Source organism: Camelus dromedarius, chromosome 29 (genome assembly GCF_036321535.1).
Source record: "Camelus dromedarius isolate mCamDro1 chromosome 29, mCamDro1.pat, whole genome shotgun sequence".
In the NCBI taxonomy this organism is placed as follows: domain Eukaryota; kingdom Metazoa; phylum Chordata; class Mammalia; order Artiodactyla; family Camelidae; genus Camelus; species Camelus dromedarius.
Window position 1 is genome coordinate 6,573,923 of NC_087464.1, and position 20,790 is coordinate 6,594,712.

Here is a 20,790-nt window from a genome sequence, read left to right on the forward strand (position 1 = left end):
AGAGGGCTTGCTTGCTCACTTCCTTCATTTGTGGGGCTCAGGTGGGTTTATCTGACTGCCACTTACTTGCCAGAATATGTTGGCATCACTCCATTCCTGGATGTCTGTGGAAGAGTTGGCCATCTGATTTCAGACCTTTGTCCAACAGAGTCTGTGGTCACATACAGTGTGGGTCCCTTAGTGTAAAGACCTCAGGGCTGGACTTACAGATTTGATAGGGTCAGACCCCCATTGCTTCACAACTTACTGGTATCATCTGTACACCCCGTGGAGATGGAAGGGGGTCAGTGAGTCCCACATACAGATGGAGCTTTGTAGTTCAATAACACAGTAAAGGGTCGGGTGAATTCAGAAGGAGCAGCAAAGGCATCACACTGGCTTCTGTCCTCATCCTGGATCTTCTTTCATGATGTTTCCTGTGGATGGGGAAAGTAAGTGGTACACAGGGCTTAAGAACAGACTCACTAGATTTAATGTAGTCTTATTTCCTACTGAGTACTTGTTATCACCGAGTCTAATTTAAGCGTTGGAAGCCACCTGACATGATTTCATTTTACCCATAAGGGTCAGTAAATCAAGGCAGGGTATTTTCATTGGCTCACGAACACAGTGCTGGACCCACTGCCTTCGTTAAAGTGGCCCGTGTGTCTGAGCCCAGGGGAGGTGAACCAGCGTCAACCTGCGTGTTCTTGCGGGCGTGCAACTCTTTTCTTCAAGAATCTTGGCAAGAGGCCAGATTTTCTTTTTACTACCCTCTGCCTTGTTTTAGGAGTGAAAAATAAAAACATTCAAGTACTTAACCTCTTCGCAGAGCCGCAGCCTCACAACCCCCAGTTCGGTTTTTCAGAGCTGTTTTCAGCATCTCTGAACATTTCCATCCTGGTTGAAATCCTGAGGTCCTTTGCAGGATGTGCTACCAGCCAGCTTTCCTGGCCGGAGGGAGGTACAGTCAGGGGGCCACCTGGACCAGCCAGCGGCCATGGCCTGACAGGCCCTCCAAGAGAATCCACGGAATTGGAAATAAGCACTTTTATTTAAAATAGGGCAAATCAACCCTAACTCCTATTTTTTTTCTTTATTCTTAGTGACTTTCGCCAAAGCCATATTCTAAGAAAATAACATAGGAATCTATTTCTTTGAAATTGAATGAAAATGCCTTTCAAGAATACTCTCAGACTCCCCGAGAAGAGTACACGAGCCACGTGGGTGTTACTCCCAGGCCCTTTCATAGCTGTCCAGCTCGCGTGGCCTTCGGAGTAAAGCTCTGTGTTCAGCTGTGTAGAAAAAGAGCAAAAAGTGCCGCCCGTGTGTCTGGTACCTAGGTCATCTCCCCGTAAATAATATGGAGCTTCCTCCTCCTGACAAAGCAGAACAAAAACCCAGGCAGTACGTTTACAGGCCAACTTGCCTCTTGGCTGTTTCAGGTCGAAAGTCAGCACCTGTTTGCTGGTCACGGACCCCCGGAGCCATCACGCGGTGCGCCTCCCGCACAAGCTGCCGGGCATGCACTACAGTGCCAACGAGCAGTGCCAGATCTTGTTCGGCACCAACGCCACCTTCTGCAGAAACATGGAGGTAAGCGGGATGGGGAGGGCTGGCTCAGGACGGAGCATCTGGCTTCTGTTTGAGGATGCATGCATGCACACACACACACACCCCTACATACACAGACGTGTGTTTGCACACACGCATGCACAGACATGGACATGCATATACACATACCTCATGGGCATCTGCATGGGGCACCCGGAGAGAGCCCCGCACACACACACACGCATGCACACCCCCATACATAGGCAGTTTTGCAGGGGGATGGGTCAGAGTTACTACTGACACCAATAGTCTAATGTTTTGTTTTGTTTTTTAATCCAAAGGTATTTCTTTCTTTCTTGGTAGCCAAATGCCTTAACCTGAAAACTTTGAGACATTAGGGGTAAGAAAATTAACCCATCCTTCGTGGAGGTGAGGTGATGTGATGTGATGTGATGTGATGGAGGTGATATCACACCTTGCACAGATGGCTAAGACAGCTTAAAGCTGCTAACATTGGAGAGTGTCATACGGAGAACTTCAAACAGATAATAAAGTGATTGTATGATAATAGTGCTAATAACGCCATTAAAATGTTACACTTTACTGAGCAGTGCCCACAGGTTGTGCCCTAAAGCTTCCAAGGTGCCTGATCTTAATTACCCGTCACCACACTGGCTAGGTTATTCTCCCCAGGGCCCAGATGACGACCCCAAACTCAGAGATTAAGGGATCATTTGAAACGGCTTGGTCAGTAGTTGGTAGAGGAAGGAGTTGACTCAGTCTGTTCACCTGCAGAGCGCACGCTTTCTCACTGTGCTGCAAACGGCTCGGCCGGCCACCTCTGTGTGTGGAGGTGCCGAAGGGACATGCTTGGACCTGGGGCAGGGCAGTCTCCTGGCTGTGGCCCCAGGGGAAGGCTGGAGCAGCCTGCAGTCTGGCAGGCTCAGAGAGCGGACCAGAGCCTCCGCCCTCATGGGGCAGGAGGACAGAAGCAGGAGAAGCAGCTGGGGATGTGTGGGACTCAGGAGCCACCCAGCAACAGCCAAGTGCTGACGCTCAGGACAGCACTGAGTCCCAGGGAGGAGCCTGGAGGGCTGGGTGGGTTCCCAGAGCAAGAACTCAGGACGGAAGCAACTCCAAGACAGGCAGGTAGACCAGGACTGCGCCTTCAGAAGGTGACCCGGGGATCCGGGCCAGCAGAACAGGTCAGCCTGGACTCTGGGGGTGGGTGCTCCCTTTTGAGTAATTCCCGGCTGTGTGTGAAGCTGGTTCAGGACATCAAGGTGGAGTCTGCAGGTGGGGCCCACCTGCCACTGTTTGGGGTGGAGAAAAGGGCGGTACCTCACAAGCAGCCTAGCACCTCCCCTGTTTCCTCAAAGGGCATTTATCCAAAGAGCTGTCCTGAATCTTCCTCTCCCGTTCCCCTGCGGAAGTGCCAGCAAGGGCCCCTTCCGGGCCTTGGTAACAGAAGCCATCTCTCACTTCACACCCATCAGTGGCAGGGTTGAAGAATGCCTCCCTGGGTAGAGGGGATGAGCCCCAGGGTCTGATGATTCCCAGTGGTCTGCCACGATGCCCGGTGCTCCCCATCAGCCTTGACCATTAAGGCTTGACCACTGAGGCTGTCATTTCTGTACCATATGATAGTGTAGAGGCGTCCTATTTGCCTATCCCAGTCTTCAGTCCCTTAAAGTGGGTGATAGCCCAGAACTATCAGAGAGGGCAGGTTTCAGAGGGTCCTTGGATGGTGTGGTGACAGCAAGAGATCCATGTGGATGGTACCCAAGAGGAGGATGCTGAGTGTTCGGGAAGAGCAGAAGGGCCCTGGGCACCCAGGGTGGAGAAGAGGGAAGCACCCAGCTGAGTCAGTGGACACAGTGGGAGCTGGACAGAGGCTGCCTGCCCCCGGGAGCTGCAGCCGTTTTGCCTTCCAGGAGCCAGGCCATTGCACACCTGAGGAGGGATGGACAGAGTGGGGATACAGGTATTGCGGGCTCCTGATCCCCCAGGCTAAACTTCCCATGGACCGTCACACGAAACCCTGACTGCAACCCTCGAGGGCAGGGGCTTTGAACCCCACTTAACAGATGAAAAAATGGAGGCTGAGAGAGGCTGGGTCATGGGCCAGTGTAGCTCAGCCAGAAAGAGAAGGGCTGGAGACCAAGTCCCGGGGTGACTGTTGATGAGGGAGGAAGGGCAGGCTCTGCTCATTCAGGGACAGACTCCAAAGCGGAGGAAGGGGACCTGGTATTTTATTTTCCTTCCTTAGCATCTTTTTGTTTGACGAGGACCACGAGAGAGCAGCCAGTCATGATCAGCTCAACAGTGCTGCTCCTTTCTCCCCAGAAGCTCAAAATACAAATATATAAAGTGAAATCTGTTTGTTTTGTAAATTACGGTGCAGCTGAATGTTGATTCCTCCAGCTCACCAGGAGCCACAAAATACGCTTTCCTGTTTGCCTTTTCCTTGAGAGTTCCCCCAGTACTAAAGCAGAGCTGGCATCTTCCTCCCCCAAATCCTAGCAGGAGTGACTCCTTAGGGGAGGAAGGAGCGCCCATGGTTGCTTTCTTCTCCCCTGTGACACTGACTCTCTGGTGCCGGTCTGAGCCTCCTCCCCTTCCTCCTGGTCTTCCTCCTGGTCCTCCTCCTCTTGTTCACTCCCTTTCACCCACTCTGTTCCAGTTCTCCTTGTCTTCCTTCTCTCTCTTGGATCCACAAGGTGAGCTCCTGGCAGGGACACACTCTGCTTCCTGCTGGCTGTTTCCTTTATCTAAACACTCTTTCCTCAGTTTGTCCATGTGACTAAGTCCCTCATCTTTTTTGAGTTTTTTGGGGTTCCTTTTCTTTTTCAGATGTAACCTTCTCAAGGAAGCCTATCCTGACCACCCTATTTAAAATTTGAATCTGGTAACCCTCCCCCATCCACCCTTGAGGCACCCAGATCGCCTGATCCCCTAAGGGAAAACCCTGCTTTCATAAACTTACCATCTTTTAACATGCTCTAGAAGTCACTTGTTTACATGACTGTTGCTTTGATAATCTCCCTATTCTAGGTTATAAACCCTCAAGGGCAGGAATCTTGGCTTCTGCTCACCAATGTTTTCCAGCTGCCTTGGCCAGTGCCTGACACATAGTAGGTGCTCAACAAGTATGTGTTGCTCTGAGGTCCATTCATGAGCCTAAGAGCAAATTGAAGTTCTTATGTGACTTCACCCAACTGCTGATGACACTGTAGACAAGTTCGCAGTCTTTGAAGAAACCCTTACAGCTCTCCGCATATCATATACTGACTCTCGAAGCCCAAGTTCATGTTTCTCCACCCAGTTCACCCACACACATGTGAGACTCTGTCAAATGTCTTGCAAGGGTTCATACAAACCTTTCCTGTGGCTTCCTCTCAGGACAGCACAATGAGTCTGGTCGTGGGGGACTGCAGGCTGCTTCCTAGTGGTCATCTCTCTCCCTCCATCCCTCCCTCCCTCCCTCTCTGTGCCTTAGTGCCCTCGTGGGTAAAACCTTAGACTCCTGGTGAGTTAATACACGTAAGGCGCTGAGAACTGGGTCTGTCACAAAGTAAGCACCCAGTCATTTGAGCTGATATGTGTGTTGTTATTACCTTGCTGGATAACACTGGCTCCCATCTGTGGGGCCACAGAACCAGTCTGTCTGTGTCCACTTCTAGGATCGGCAGTGTTCTATACTGAATTCCTCAGGGCCCTGAAAAATTAAGCTTTATGTAAAATACGTACCCTTCAGGTAGCCAGAGACATCTGGAACCAACCAGGAAGCTCCTGTAATCCAGTGCCAAATGGATCTTTATAACTGTTACTATTCTTTAATGCCCTCGAGGAGTGAAGTGGATGCCATGTAATGAAATGATGATGGTTCCAACATTGCCTTCAGATTTCTTATCCCAACATCTGTCTTTGGCCCAGATGGAGTAACAGGGACCGGAATACCTTCCCACCTGAAGCAACTAAGAAATAAGATGAAACATATGGCACTGATTTTAGGACAGTGACCATCAAGTCAGGAAGGACTGTGGTCCTTGGGAGATGTGAACAAATGAGGTCTCTGATTGTCCTGCCTGGGCGGACTCCAGGCTGTGACATGGGGAGTGCTGCGAAGAAGTAGCAATCTTCTGGAGTCAAAGAAACAGAGCCAGGTGTACAGGGAGGCTGAGGCAGCTGGAGTTCACTGGACAGAGTGACACAGAAGAAAGAGCTTTACAAAGGGAGAACCTCAGAAATCAGCACAGGGTCTCCATGAGTCTTCAGCTTAGTACTAAGAAATATGCATGTGTGTGAGGAAACCACCCAAGGCCAGGAAGAGAACCATGTGAAACAGTCACTGGGCTCACATGAGCATCAGCTGGAGGACATGGAAGGGAGTGGTGTCAATCGCATGGCAAAACTAGCCCCACACTAAATGCTGATCTGGTCCCACCCAATAAAGCTGGAAAAGCAAAATCTGAAAGGATGAAACTGTTTCCAAGTTACTTAGCCACAGCTCAGAAGGAGTTACAGAAATGCAAAACCAGCCCTGAATAAAGTAACATTCACAATGTCTAGTATCAAATCAAAAATTACCAGGCCTTCAAAGGAGCAGGAAAATGCATCCGTAATGAGGAGAAAAGTCAATCAAAACTGACCTAGGAATGAGAGAGATGACAGAATTAGTGGACAGAGATGTTAAAACAGTCATTGTGACCATATTCCAGGTTCAAGAAGGTACAGAAAGACAGACGGGACATGTTAAGGAGAGACAGGAGAGATACAAAGAGAATCCTAATGGGACTTCCAGGAATGAAGACTGCAGTGTCTGAGATGAAAGATACCCTGCGTGAGGCTGCTGGCAAAGGAGAGCTTGCAGGAGGGATGATTGCTGAAGACAGGCAATGGGAACTAGGCAAAGTGAAACACAAGAAGAGACTGAAAGCAAACCGAGCTACAAGGACTTCAGGTGACCTCAGATGTATGTGATTCATGCCCCAAAGGAGGTGAGAGAGGACTGAAATCATATTTGAAAAAATAATGGCTGAAAATTTTCCAAAGTTGATGAAATCATGAGCTCACAGATCCAAGAACTCAGTGAGCCCCGAGAAACATGAAGAAATCCAGACCAAAGTTTATCATAATCAAATTGCTTAAAAGTGGTGATGAAGAGAAAAATCTTAAAAGAGCCAGAGGAAAAACGACAAGTTATGTAGAGATAAACAAAGGTAGAAATGACAACATATTTCTCATTAGAAACAATGCAAGCAAAAAACCCCCAAAACCAAAAACCAAAACAAAAACACCATGGAAAAGCATCTTTTAAGCACAGAAAGAAAAGAAGCCTGTTACCTTAGAATTCTACAGCCAGCAAAAATCTCTTTGATTTTTGAAGGTGAAACAGAGTTTTTCTGTTATATAAAGGCTGAAAAAATTCAGCACCAGTAGACCCATGCTAAAAGACATATTAAAAGAAGTTTTTCGGGCAGAAAGAAAATGATAATACATGGAAATACAGACCTATCCAAAGGAATGAAGGGCCCTGGAAGTAGTAACTATGTGAGTAAATATACGATCTTTTGAAATATACTCAAATGTCTTTGAAAGAACATTGACCATTTAAACAACGGTTTTACCAAAAAAAGTAAGAATATAGTTGTGGATGTCCAGACCCTGTGAGCTTTCCCTTCTATGGTAGAAGGTACTTTGCATGTGTAATTTTTCAGGGATCTTGAGATGGGGAGATTTCCTGGATAATCTGGGTGGGCCTGATGCAATCAAAATGATCCATACTAAGGCAAGAGGTCAGGATGGGTACAGATGTGACAATAGAAAGAAGAGGTTGGAGTGATGCTGGGAAGGGGCCGCGAACAGAGGGATGCAGGCAGTCTTGGGAAGCTGGAAAGCACAGGGAAACAGATTCTCCCCTTAGAGCCTACAGAAGGAATTGGCCCTGCTGTATCCCTGACTTAAGCCCAGAGAGACTGAGTTTGGACTTCTAACCAAGATAATAAGATAACAAGATAATAAATCTGTGTTATTTTAAGTTGCTAAAGTGCATGGCAGTTTCTTACATCAGCAAAGGGAAATTCTTGCAGATTTGCCATTGAAACTAACACAGCAGTGTGGGGTTCAGGACACATGTAAAAGTAAATGATATTCACATAAAAGCTAGAAAAGGAGAAACGGTAGTGTATGCTATCATAAGGTTTTTATACTGCATGTGAGATGGAATAATTTCATGTGAAGATGAAGTGATAGGTTCAAGATGTATAATATCAACCGTAACTCAAACCAATAAATAACACAATAGAGTTATAGCTTATAAACCAGCAAAGAAAATAAAATGTGATCATACATTGTTTAGTCTTCTGATTCCTAAGTGTTAGAAGTAGATTATGTTAGGATGGATTGGTGCTGTATATTAGTCATTCACACTCCATTCTGCTAAGATGCAACCATAAGCAAAACAAAAAGACAGCCTACGGAATGGGAGAAAATACTTGCAAATGATGCAACTGACGAAGATTTAATTTCCAGAATATATAAATAGCTCATACAACTTAATAACAAAAAAACAAAAACCCAATCCAAAAATGGGCAGAAGACCTAAACAAGCAATTCTCCAATAAAGACATATAAATGGCCAATAGGCACATGAAAAAAAAAGCTCAATATTGCTAATTATCAGAGAATTGCAAATCAAAACTACAATCAGGTATGACCTCACACCAGTCAGAATGGCCATCATTAAAAAGTCCACAAATGATAAATGCTGGAGAGACTGTGGAGAAAAGGGAATCCTCCTACACTGCTGGTGGGAATATAGTTTGGTGCAGCCATTATGGAAAACAGTATGGAGGCTCCTCAAAAAACTAAAAATGAATTTACCATATGATCCAACAATCCCACTCCTGGGCATATATGCAGAGGGAACCTTAATTCAAAAAGATACACGCACCCCAATGCTCTTGGCAGCACTATTTACAATAGCCAAGACACAGAAACAACCTAAATGTCCATGGACAGATGACTGGATAAAGAAACTGTGGTACATTTATATAATGGAATACTACTCAGCCATAAAAAAGAATAAAATAATGCATTTGCAGCAACATGGATGGACCTGGAGATAGTCATTCTAAATGAAGTAAGCCAGAAAGAAAAATACCATATGATATCACTCATATATGGAATCTAAGAAAAAAAAAAAGACATAAAGTTATTCACAAAACAGAAACAGACTCACAGACATAGAAAACAAACTTATGGTTACCAGAGGGGAAAGAGAGTGGGAAGGGATAAATTGGAAGTTGGAGATTAGCAGATACTAGCTACTGTATATAAAATAGATAAACAACAGCTTTATACTGTATAGCATAGAGAGCTATACTCAGTATCTTGTTGTAACCTATAATGAAAAGAAATATATGTATGTATATGTATGACTAAAACATTATGCTGTACACCAGAAATTGATATAACATTATAAACTGACTCTACTATAATTTAAAAATTGTTGCAGTTTACATTTTGTTAGGGTCAGTGACATAGTCCATTTAGATGTGGGTCTCCTTGATACCCCAGTGCCCCTCCCACATCTCCAAATAGACAGCACCAGTTGTCCAATCCTTCACAAGGATAATCACACCAGTGACATCATATGACATCTCAAGGTGTCTCCAGTTATTTCAGAGGGAATCGTGGTGCTGAATTCTCAAAAAATTCCAAATCACCTTTTGTCCCCTTTAACAAGGGAAAAAATACCTACTGGATGCCCTGGAAAAGAAAGAAAACACTTGTAGCCAGGAGTTTTAAGGGAATGAATATTGTGACGGCATTGCAACTCCAAAAGTCTGGAGGAATCTCTTAAAAACCACACTCGTGCATGGATGGCAGTTGGGAACTTTGTCCACGTTCCCAAGGCTGTGTCCATGAGGAAAGCGTCCTGGGCAAGTCCCTCAGCCTGCATTCCTGTGCAGGGCCTTGTTGGGGGGAGTCATTGAGAAAAGCACTGAAACATTAATGAGGCAAGTTGGGGGGGATGTGCCAGTGCATGTGTGTGAATCTTTTGTCTTAAAAATTTCTAGAACTTTAAGCCTATTACAGAAAAAAAATAATACTGACGTGTAACAGCTTGGACGTTGCCAAGGGAATAAAACCACGAAACACATTGGTGATGAGTTGAACAGTTTCTTGTTCTTTTTCTGGAATACAGACCATAAAAATAAGAAGAAAAGAGACTGGATAGATTATATTTTGAGAAAACTAGTAGCCACTATGACTACACAGTGGGGAGTTTTCATTTGGCTGCAGCTTCTTAGGAGGAACAAAAGCTCATCCTTGGCAGAAGGAGAGGCCAGTGTCTCAGGGGATGACGTTTCTCATAGACGCATCTTTGCTGTTGTGTAAAAGCCGGGTTTCTTAGCTAGGGTCCACAGATAGGTTTCAGAGGATTTGTGGACAGGGACAGGAAGAAGATCACATCTTTATTTTTCTCCAACCTGTAACTGAAATGAGTATTTCCTTCAATTCTGAGGGTCGGCGATAAGCCACAGCGGTCTTCACAATACCTGTGACTGTCATGTGATTAGGGTATTTTTCATACTACATGACACTTTTAGCAGCAATTTCGAATTATCATTTACACTGACCGCTCCTTCAAAATTACAATGGTTATTAGACATAGGGCCAGATCTTCTTACATAATGTGTTGACAAGGAAACACGTGTATGACTATGTTACAGATTTGTATTTTGAATTATATTTGAATGGTTTCATTGCTAATCCTGTGTACTTTATAATTATACATTGACCGGTATTACTCTGAGAAGGAGTTCCCAGGCTCTACCAGATGCTTCAGAGCACAAGGCCAGGTGCTGGGCAGTGGCCGGTCAGCCTCTCCCCCCTGAGGGAAGGGCTGGCTTTCTGTGAACATTTACTCTTCTTTTGGTGAAATTTCCAACACGGAACCTCCTTCAGATGCATGTTCTTTTGGCATTCCCAATTCGTAGCCTCTCTAAGACCATTCAAAATTAAAAGCCATTTCTGTACTCAAAGGTATAGGGTAAATCACTTTGGGAAAACATTGCTTTGGGAGCAGCCTAGCTTCCAGTATTTCTGCTTTCTTAAACATGTACACTCGAGAATGAAGAAAAATTAAAAACAGTCCATTTTTGTTTCTAGGGCTCTGGAGAGCCCCACGCCATCCCCATTGCATCTTTCATGTCTGTCTGCAGAATGCTGGTATTGTACAGCTCAGAGCTGTCTGTGGAAATACGAACTACCAAAAGAAAAAAATTGGCATCAATACCTGGCATTTGTTGCCGAAGTTACTGGCAAATAGAGCTGTCTCCTCTTTTAGCCAATGGTAATGTGATGTTTTTAATTCAATCAAGCATTTCAAGAAAGTCCAAACATAAAAGTTATAAACATTGGATGGTAAATATTTATGAGAAAGGGGAAATGAACTTTATACAATTAGCCCAATCCATCCTTTTTTATGATTACAAGTTCCTCCTGTCTCCGTCAGCAAAGTCACTTGGAAAGCAAAGTCATTATTTAATAAGACCTGAAAGCTACTTAAGCTCAGATATTCTGCCAGGTGAAACAGAGGGTGAGGAGGCCAGAAATAGGTATTGTCAGCTGAAGGGAAGAGTGTGCCATTGCTACTGGAGACAGAAACAAGAAGCGGGGAGATCGGGTGACATTCTGCCAATGATCACAAAGCCCTCTTCCCTTTTCAGCATTAAGGAGAGGTTTATCTGTCCCCCCTCACACCCTAGTTCCTGGAGATTCTCAGTGGAAAGATGCTATGTAATGACCACTCATCCCTCAACCGTTCCTGCATCTCAGCAACACATTCCACCATTGCTGCTCCGAAGCCCATGACCCATGTGGAAAGGAAACTACTGGGAAGTGATGGACACCAGCCTCATTGGTTGACTTGAGCAAGGGCGTGCGCAATGGACTGAGATCTGCATATTACGCTATTTTTTTAAATATCGAGCGCAGAAGCTGTAAGCCAATTATTTCAAGAAGGTAACAGTGGCTAGAATGGTGATAGGCATTAGAGGGTCTTATGCATTCTTTTCTACCTAACATTCACTCCTTTGCTCTTTTCCATTGAATTCTCTTGGCTTTTCAGCACAGCCTGGAGGTGTGGTTCAGAAGGTGGGTTCTCCAGTCATGCTGCTCAGGGTCATGACCTGCTTCTACCTCTTGAGCATGTTACATAGTCTCTCTATGCCTCAGTTTTCTAATCTGCAAAATGGGAAAAATAATTCTACTTACACAGCATAGGGTGGTTATGAGAGTTAAGTAACAAATGAATTAGTGCACTTAGCACATAGTAGGTGCTCAGTAAATGTTGGCTATATCATTTTTTCCCCATCAACTTATTTCCTAGAGTCAGTGATGGAGGAGATGCTGTCTAGCTGATAGTCTCACTGGCTTGTCCCTTTCCACCTCTGTCCCTCAGCTGTCCTCACCCAACGTCCTGCCATTTTTGGAGCCTGTAACCCCCAGGAGTTGCTCTCTAGTGTCCAGTATCTCTCTTGGCATGCCCCCCAGCCCCTAGGCTGGAAGCCTTTCTCTGTCCTTTTCCTAAGTCCCACGGAGACTCTCCTGCTCTTGATGGATGGAGATCCCGTGGTGTCCAGGAAGCTCAGGGTGTATAAGAATTACACCTTGGAACCAACCATGTTTTTTCTCTGATGTTGGTCATTTCTCAGCCTGGCAGGTCATTAGAATCTCCTCCAGAGAACGGCCCCACTCCATAGACTGTGCGCCCCCTTCCAGGTCTCCTGTGTTAGAATCTCTGGGGGATAAGCTAGCGGATTTTTTGGTATACAGCTTCCCCGATTCTCACACTCAGCCTGGTCTGGGGACTGCTGATCTAAATGAAACCTGCCCCTTTAATGCCGGCGTACCTGGCCAGGGCAGGTGGCCAGCCAAACAGGAGCCTCGCCTTGCCCCTCTCAGACAGACAGGGCTGTTCAGTAGGACGTCGTGTTGGATGCCAGGTCCAAAGCCGTCTTGCCTGCCTCAGTCTCAGCTTCCTGCCCAGCCTCTCTGAAAGCTGTTGGACTTTGGCAGCAGATGGCCCCAATTTTCCAGAAGTGTTTGAAAGTTTACAGTAGACTGCCTCCTTGGAGAGCTCTCCAGCCTTTGCGAGTTGTGTGTTATCCTACATTTTCACCTGGCCCTCGTGCCAGCTGAGTGCCTGGGTGTCCCCGCCCTGCCCTCACCCAGCAGCATGCGCCCCAGGTGTCCCCAGCCAGGGGACAGTCTCTGCAACCTTGAGGAACATGGAAGGGGTGACCGGCCTTCCAGAAGCAGGGGGTGGGCATGCTAGCCTGGGGAAGGCTTCAAACTGCAGTAGTGTGTGTGGAAAATGTGGATTAGTCACTTTTTCATCCAGCTCTGAGCATTTTATTTTATCTCCATCTTGGCCTGTGTGATCAGCAACACATTTCTGAGGCTTTTTACACCACCGTTCCCTTCAGCATTGTTTTGAGTCAGAGCTGCTTTCCAAACACTTTCTGATCAAAATAACCATCAGAGACACCTAAGAGGGACACCACGCAGGGAGGAAAACGATAAGGCCTTGAAGGCATGAACAGCGGTGTCTTTGGAGAACTCAGACCTTCCCCGTCTTTCCGTGGCGCTCCAGGGAGGGAAGCTTGGCTCCAGCTTCTTTGTCAGGTGACACCTTAAGGAAAGGTTCATGGTACGACTTTCACCGAACCTTAAATGTAGCCAGTGAGGGAACAGTTGCTAGAATCCGGGAGCTGTTGCTTTTTCCTTGCTCTTTGCACTGAAGCCAGGGCTCCCCCCGCTATCCCAGGACTGCTGCTGGGGGCAGCTGGGGGACTGTGGGCTTGAGCAACTTCACCTTTATCTGTGTTCACGCTGTTTCGTGTACATGTCACTTAAGCCAAATCTTGTGCCCCCTAGTAGTGCCTGCGGATAGAACACGGCGGGCGGAGGGAACGGAGCAGTCCATTCCACTGCAAATATGAGACAGTGATGAACACTCAGGATGCAAGATCAGAGGAGAAGGAAGTGAGTGAGGAAATTGGGGACCCACAGAGAGGCAGTATAACCAATGGGTGAGAGTGTGCTCTGGGGTCAGGGCAGGTCCCGGACCTGCGGCTTGGGCGGGTCACTTAATTCTGTTTCCTCATCTGCAAAATATGTGTGGTGGTAGTTTCTGTTTCATGGGGTGGTGTGAGTGGTCATGAGAGAATTCTGGTAAAGCACTTAGCCTGATGCCCGGATGGGTGGATGCCCAGAGGATGTCAGCTTTTTTCTCACTGTACTGAAGGGGCGCATTGCTTTCTGTGTGAATGTATTTATTTGCTCATTTGTTCATTCAGTCAGTTGCTCAAGTCTTCTTGGGGTCTGGACCATGTGCTGCTGGGTGTGTGGTAATGATCTGAGGAGGTGGTAAGACATGGCCGCTGGCCCCCAGGGGTTCAGGATGGAGGCGCAGGAGGTGAGAGCCATGGGGCTGTTACCCAGAGGACCAGTTAGGCTGGAGCGCTCTTAGAACCTTGATGGGTTCTTCGAATTGGGAACAGAGAGAAGGAGGAAAGACTTCTCAAGGGTGGGGCTCTTGGACTTGGCCTTGAAGAATGTGGCAGGTGACTTACTTCCTCTCTGTTAAGATCATTTATTTCAGTTCTAGTCCCTTCCCTGGCCTGAGCTCTCTGAGGGCAAGCAGCAGGGTCCCCTAATGTCTCCAGGAGGGTGTAGAACAGCCTGCAGAGAGGCGGGCCTGGGCCAGGGCCAGGGAGGGCCCTGGAGGCAGCAGCAGGAGGCTTTGCAGGGGCACGGAGGGTCTGTGGGATGTGGGATGTCAGATGCAGGTAGGACAGGGGTCCGTGGAGATGGCAGAGAGAGGAGGGGGCAGGAGCTAAATAATGTGGGGCTGTGCTGTTGCGGTTTTAACTGAGTCCTGGGGGAGAGTGGATGGTTTAAGTGGAGATCTGTGTTTTCGGAAGATTTTGCAGGCATGTTGAGCATGAAAAAAGATTGCAATCAAGATCTGTGAGAAACTATTGCAGTTGTCCAGCTCAGAGAGGAAGAGGCTGTAACGGCAGTGGCATTGAGGATGGAGAGGAAGAATTCACTCTGGAAGAGCCACATTTGCTACTTTTAATTCCTCTGATCGATTCTCTGTCAATATGTGCTCTGGGCACTGAGTAATTATAGCAAAGATCAGTTCTACCAAAGACATTTGGTCATCAGTGTGATTTTTCAGAAGGATTTTGTTTCCTGAATAAGCCATCTTCTTTATCCAATCATTTGTCAATGGATATTTAAGTTACTTCCATGTCTTGGCTATTGTAAATAGTGCTGCTATGAACATTGGGGTTTATGTACCTTTTTGAATTGGAGTTCCCTAAAAACTTCCTAGAAGAAAACATAGGCAAAACATTCTTGACATAAATCTTAGCAACGTTCTCCTAGGGCCATCTACCCACGCAATAGAAATAAAAGCAAAAATAAACAAATGGGACCTAATTAAACTTACAAGCTTTTGCACAGCAAAGGAAACCATAAGCAAAACAAAACGACAACCTACAGAGAAGGAGAAAATACTTGCAAATGATGCGACTGGCAAAAGTTAAACTTCCAGAATGATAACAACAAGAAGAACAAAAAATGTGCAGAGGACCTAAACAACAAAAGAATGCTTCCAAAGTAGACATACAAATGGCTAACAGGCACATGAAAAAACACTCAATATTGCTAATTATTAGAGAAATGCAAATCAAAACTCTCAGTCTTTCAGATCTGCGCTTGTCTGAATGCTTCAGAAATGAGCCTGTGGCAGGTTGAATGGCATTTCTCTGTTAGTAAGTTGAAGCACTTCTTCACATATTAAAAAGCCAGTTGTGTTCAATTTTCTGTGATCTGTCATCTTAAATCTTTTGTATCTTGGATTATTGATTTTTTTAAAGTAATTTATTAGAAGTTTTGCATATTAAGGAAGTTGGCCCTTTAGCTGAAATATGAATTGTAAATGTTCTTTTTTTCCCCCGGTTCATTTATTTTTTAACTTTGTTTATCATTTTATGTCAGGCAGAAGTGTGTATGTGTGCGTGCAGAGTGAAATACATCAATCCGTTTTAAGGCTTCTGGGTTTTGTGCCATGTTTAGAAAAGTCATTCCCACTCTGAAACTGTAAATAAACCTAATTCTGATGGTTTCTTCTCGTACCTTTATGGTTTAATTTTTATGTTTAAATCCTTAATCCAGCAGTCATTTATTTTAGTGTAAGGTGTGAGGTAGGGATCCAGCCTCACTTTACTTCCATCTCTTTTGTTCCAGCCACTTTGGTGGGTATGAAGAGGTAACTGGTTGGTTTTAACTTGCTTTTCTCTGATGAGAAACTGAGCACCTTTTCATGTATTTTCTCCCAGTCCTGTATGTTTGGATATCCTTTACTGTGAAGTGTTGAAGTCTTTTGCCAGTTTTTGTTTGTTTGTTTGTTTGTTGGATTTTTTTAAAATTCAGGTATAATCAGTTTACAACATTGTGTCTGTTTCTAGTGCACAGCATAATAGTTTAGGCACACATATACATACATATGTTCGATTTCATATTCTTTTGCCGTTTTTCTATTGGGTCTTTTTCGTAATTGATCTGTAGGAGTTTTTGGCTTTTTGTTTTTTTGTATATATTCTGGATACAAATCCTTTGTTGGTTCCATGCCTTACAAATCTCTCTCCCATGTATTGCAAATATCTTCTCTCACTTTCCCGCAGTTGTTTTTGGATAAACTTGAGGTTCTTCATTTTAACGATTCCCCACCCCAGCTCATTTTAATATTTAATACAGTATAATTCATTAATCTTTTTTCCTTTCTAGTTAGTAATTTGGGGGTTCTGTTTAAGAAATCTTTGCCCGACCTCATTCTCCTTTTCCTTGGTGATTAGAAAAGCTATCAGAAAGCACTGTCTATAACGTGCATATTAGACAGTTTGCACCACCGTCTTCCTCTCTCTCCTAAGGGGCAGTTGGGTCTCCTAATCTCAAGCATTCCTGCCCCATAAATGGTCCTCCCAGGTCCGCCTGGGCTCCTGAACACGTGTCCACACACTGACACCACGCTCTGAAAGAGCTCCTGGGTCAAAGTGCAGAAGATCAAACACTTCATGAAGTGCAGTCAGTCTTTGTGGGACCAGCTGGTGCGATGCTCCAGCCTCTCGTCTTGTTGCCGCTCTGTCGAGAGGCAGACAATAACGGGAACGTGGGGCTTTTCTGAACCCAAATGCGCAAAATTCCACTTGACTCATCAACTTCTTTAAGGGCACAGAGCAGCTCCAACATACTTGAAAAATGAGAAGGAGCTGTGGGCTTCTCTGAACTCATTGTCGAGCCCTCGGGCTCTGCCTTCCCTCCCCTTTGCTCCTTTGTTTCTGTCTCTTCAGCATCTAAACATCCTCCGACTTTGGACAGCACAGTTGCACTTCTCCTCTGTGCAGGTGTTTGTGATTACTTGGAACAGCAAGCCTCTGTCCTGAGCCCCCACACCCTCGTGAGCCCCGCGGGGACCACTCTGAGCTGTGCACGGGGACCCTTGGCCTCCCCCTGCCCGACCTGTACTGCGGTCCCCCGGCTGCGCCCTGGAGGATGACATCTCCTCCTCCGCCTCAGACCTTTTCACCGTGATTGGGTTTGGCATCCTGGAAGTACTGCGTCTTTCAAAGGGCCTGAAATACATCTGTTCTCAATTTTCAGACCACGAGGCAAGGATTTGGGTGCAAGGAGTTTATCTGGGAAGTGATCCCAGGAAGCACTGGGAGGGGGCTAGGAAGTGAGGGGGTGTCGAGAAAGGTGCGCTGATGGGCAGGCGGACTGTGGACAACTGGGCTGCCCTGGGACCTTCTGAGAGACATGTGCAACTTGCCTCACAGCCATCCCACCCAAGTGATGGGCGTCCAGCCCCCACCCCTGCGGTTGAGGTTGCTTCCCAGCCAGAGGACGGCTTCCAGAAAGGAGACCAGGGAAGCAGCAGTCAGTGTGTGCGTGGATGGTGTCTGCCCTGAGGCTGCAGGGGAGACCGAGGCAGATGGGGAGGACACGGGTCACGCCTGCTTCCAGTTATTTTGATACATTGTCTCATTCTGAGCACTTTGCCCATTTCCAAGTTTCCTGTTAATACCAATGGAAGTCTGTGTTTTTAAATGCCTATTCCTGTTTTAGAAGAATTATTTTAATTGTGGATGGTAAGAAACTCTCTGGATGAAATACCATAAGAGATCACGACCTTCCATGCTTGCTCTGACCTTAAGGCTAAAGAAGGAGGCTTTGCTGCTGTGGCAGTGGTCCAGCCTCGTGTCCACTGTGCTGAGCAGGATGAGAGACAGGGAGGAGAAATCAGAGATACCCAGAGCAACACCTCGATCCACCTTCGAAGATGCCGAGAGTGTCTGGAGACAGAAATAAACTGACAAGAGGCCGGGAAGAGAGGGGGCTGGGCTGGTACTGGTTGAGCTGGTTGAGGGAGAACTGAGAGAACAGAGGACAGAGGTCAAGGGTGGCGTGTCTGTTGAGCCACATAAGAAATAGAGGAAAGGAAGGTGGTGAAAGGGGATTTTCAGAGAGTTGGTTGAATGAGATGAATGATCCCCGTGGTACTTTCCAAGGGAATTCAATAGAAGTTTACATTTCTTGCAAAAAAAAAGAAAGAAAAGAAATTGAGTAGCTCAACTGAGCTAGAAGGCAGGTGGCCCCGGGGAGGATTGAGCCCCTTTAACCCCATGGGGGGCTCTCACTTCGGAGGCTGCGTAAAGCTGCCCCAGCCTCAGCTCCAGAGCAAGCGCTCCCTGAGGCGGCTTGGGTGGTGAGGGTCTTTCCCACGTGCTCTGTACGACCTCTGGGAAGCCACCTTGTACGTCCCTACAGTAAATGGCAGCTGTCTGCTTGTTAATGGCTCCCCGGCTGCAACCTGCCTTGGACACCTCCTAAGCCCTCAATAGCTAATGCTGGAACCGCTGAGCCAAATCCCCGTGGCACAGGGCTTCTAGGAGTAAATGCACGGAATTTTGCTGAGCTGAATAGACTAGTTGACATGATGCATGTGTTTTTTTTTATGACATCCAGATTCATGACCCTCCTTTCTTCCTCTCATGTTTCAAATCCCACACCGGTCTTTGGGCCCCACCTTCCAACCCCACTGTAACCTGTGTGCGGGGTTCTTGGCAGTTACGCTCCTTCCCTTGTCAGCAGCATCTGATGTGCGCTGGACTGTGGTGCCTGGTGGAAGGAGATACGTCCTGCAAGACCAAACTGGACCCTCCCCTGGACGGCACAGAGTGTGGGGCAGACAAGGTAACCTCGCTTCCCACTGTCCCCAGCAGGCAGCCCATGTCCCCTGGGCGTTGGGCACCTCTCCTGAAAGGTGGTCTGCACTGCACTGAGGAGCTCCTGAAGCGCCCCCTGGGCCACCCCAGAAATGCTTGGGGAGCCCACTCCGGGCACAGAGTGACACCTATATCACCTCTCTCCTTTTTTTCTTATAAGATATAAGAATCATTGAGTTAATATTTTTGTTAAATTAACTCCTTTTGTTACATATGTGAATTTACTTGAAACTTTTGTATCAGTGGATCATAAATGGAGAAACAGGATCTTTAACGTACACAAAAGGTATCATAAAACAATTTTAATGAGAACACTGCTATCCAATTCTAGCTAGAGGTTGAGAGAGTGAGCCTTTGGCGTGCTCTTCACTAACAAGAGAGTTTGGCCAGTGTTTGAAGAGGTGTTCAGAGCCAACAGCCACAGTCCAAGACTTTTGTCTTTAGTCTTTAAGGGTTGAGAGAGATGCTGTGATTGGGAACCACTGAATCACGTCTCCTGCCCCAGGGTTTGTGCCACACACACTGGGAACTTGTTTTAGAGGACTGGCTTTCTCTTATACACAGCAAGGGCAAGGTTCCCCCACATGGAGCCAGCTGTGTCATCTCCAGGGACCAAACTCAACCCTGAAGTTCAAAACTGCAGAGCCAGGAAATACTGCCTTCCAGAGAGAGACTCACATTAAACAGTTTGCAGAAGATCAGGTCTCTCCATGAGCCATGTGGATGAATCCTTTTTCTTGGAATTTAGAGACTCTCCATTGAGCACATCCATGTGGAAGTTTAGGGCAAAATCCAAACCCCAGAGGGACAGAGATGTCAGGTTGGTATGTAACGAATGTCGCCGGAGTGAGCAAACTGGCACACCCTGAAATAGTCTACTTTTGTGTAAATTACAAAAATCAGGTTTGGGCGGCACGGCGATTTTTCGCATGGAGGGAATCGCAGCTACGAGCGGGCGGGTGAGCAGGTTTGCCGCGGAGCTGAGTGCCCCCCCGGCCGCCCTGCTGTGTTTCAGTGGTGCCGCGCGGGGGAGTGCGTGAGCAAGACGCCCATCCCGGAGCACGTGGACGGAGACTGGAGCCTGTGGGGCGCCTGGAGCATGTGCAGCCGCACGTGCGGGACGGGAGCCCGCTTCCGGCAGAGGAAATGCGACAACCCTCCGTAAGTCCCCCTTCTCCAGGGAGCCTCGATCCATTGGGGTGTCCAAACTGCGGCTCTCACTGCCTTAGTAAAGCAGTCTCTGTCTCCCACTGAGACTCTTGAGTGGAGGGAAAGTGAACTTGAACCACAGGTCCAGTGCAGGGGCCTGGTGTGCATCCAAGCATCTCGGCTTAAACAGACCTCGTTCTGTAACAGACGCGGTAAGTGATGCAGGGAGCTGGCTCCTTCCTCTTCCTTGCGTGGGCCTTGGGAGACTGGTTTCCCGAGACGGCTGCATGACAGTTCCTCCTGTCCTGATTCACAGCAGCCTTAGATGAGAGTCAGCCCAGGGCAGCCTGCAGACCATCAGGAAAATGAAACTGACCTTCAAATGAGCTGGTTTGGGCGCAGCCTGGCGGTTGATGAGTCACAAGCATTTGTGGGTTCCATTCTCTTTTATCCAAGTATCTTTCACCTGTCCTGTTAGAAATGTTAGGCAGAGCATAGTTTTTTGCTTTTTTTCACCATAGGCTTTTTTTGTTTTAATTGATTGTGATGACACCATGACCCTTGTTCACCTTTACACATTTGCTCCAAAAAACTCAGGGCTAGATCTTATGCCCAATTGTAATAATTTCTTTATCACAGATTTTTTTTTTCTCTTCGTCTCCTGAAATTCCCCATTTTCGACATTTCTTAGAATAATCTCTTTTTACATCTTGTGTGCTATCAGCCACACCACGTT

General features: G+C 46.6%; 1 protein-coding gene across 1 annotated transcript in view; it reads left to right on the top strand.

The window, feature by feature from the left end:
- ADAMTS17 (ADAM metallopeptidase with thrombospondin type 1 motif 17) overlaps positions 1-20,790 on the top strand; it is a 302,517-nt gene that overhangs the window by 168,743 nt on the left and 112,984 nt on the right. The window contains exons 10-12 of the mRNA XM_064480528.1: positions 1,425-1,575; positions 18,772-18,873; positions 19,921-20,066. Of these exons, the coding sequence (XP_064336598.1) occupies positions 1,425-1,575; positions 18,772-18,873; positions 19,921-20,066 (399 nt within the window). The remainder of the gene's footprint in view (positions 1-1,424; positions 1,576-18,771; positions 18,874-19,920; positions 20,067-20,790) is intronic.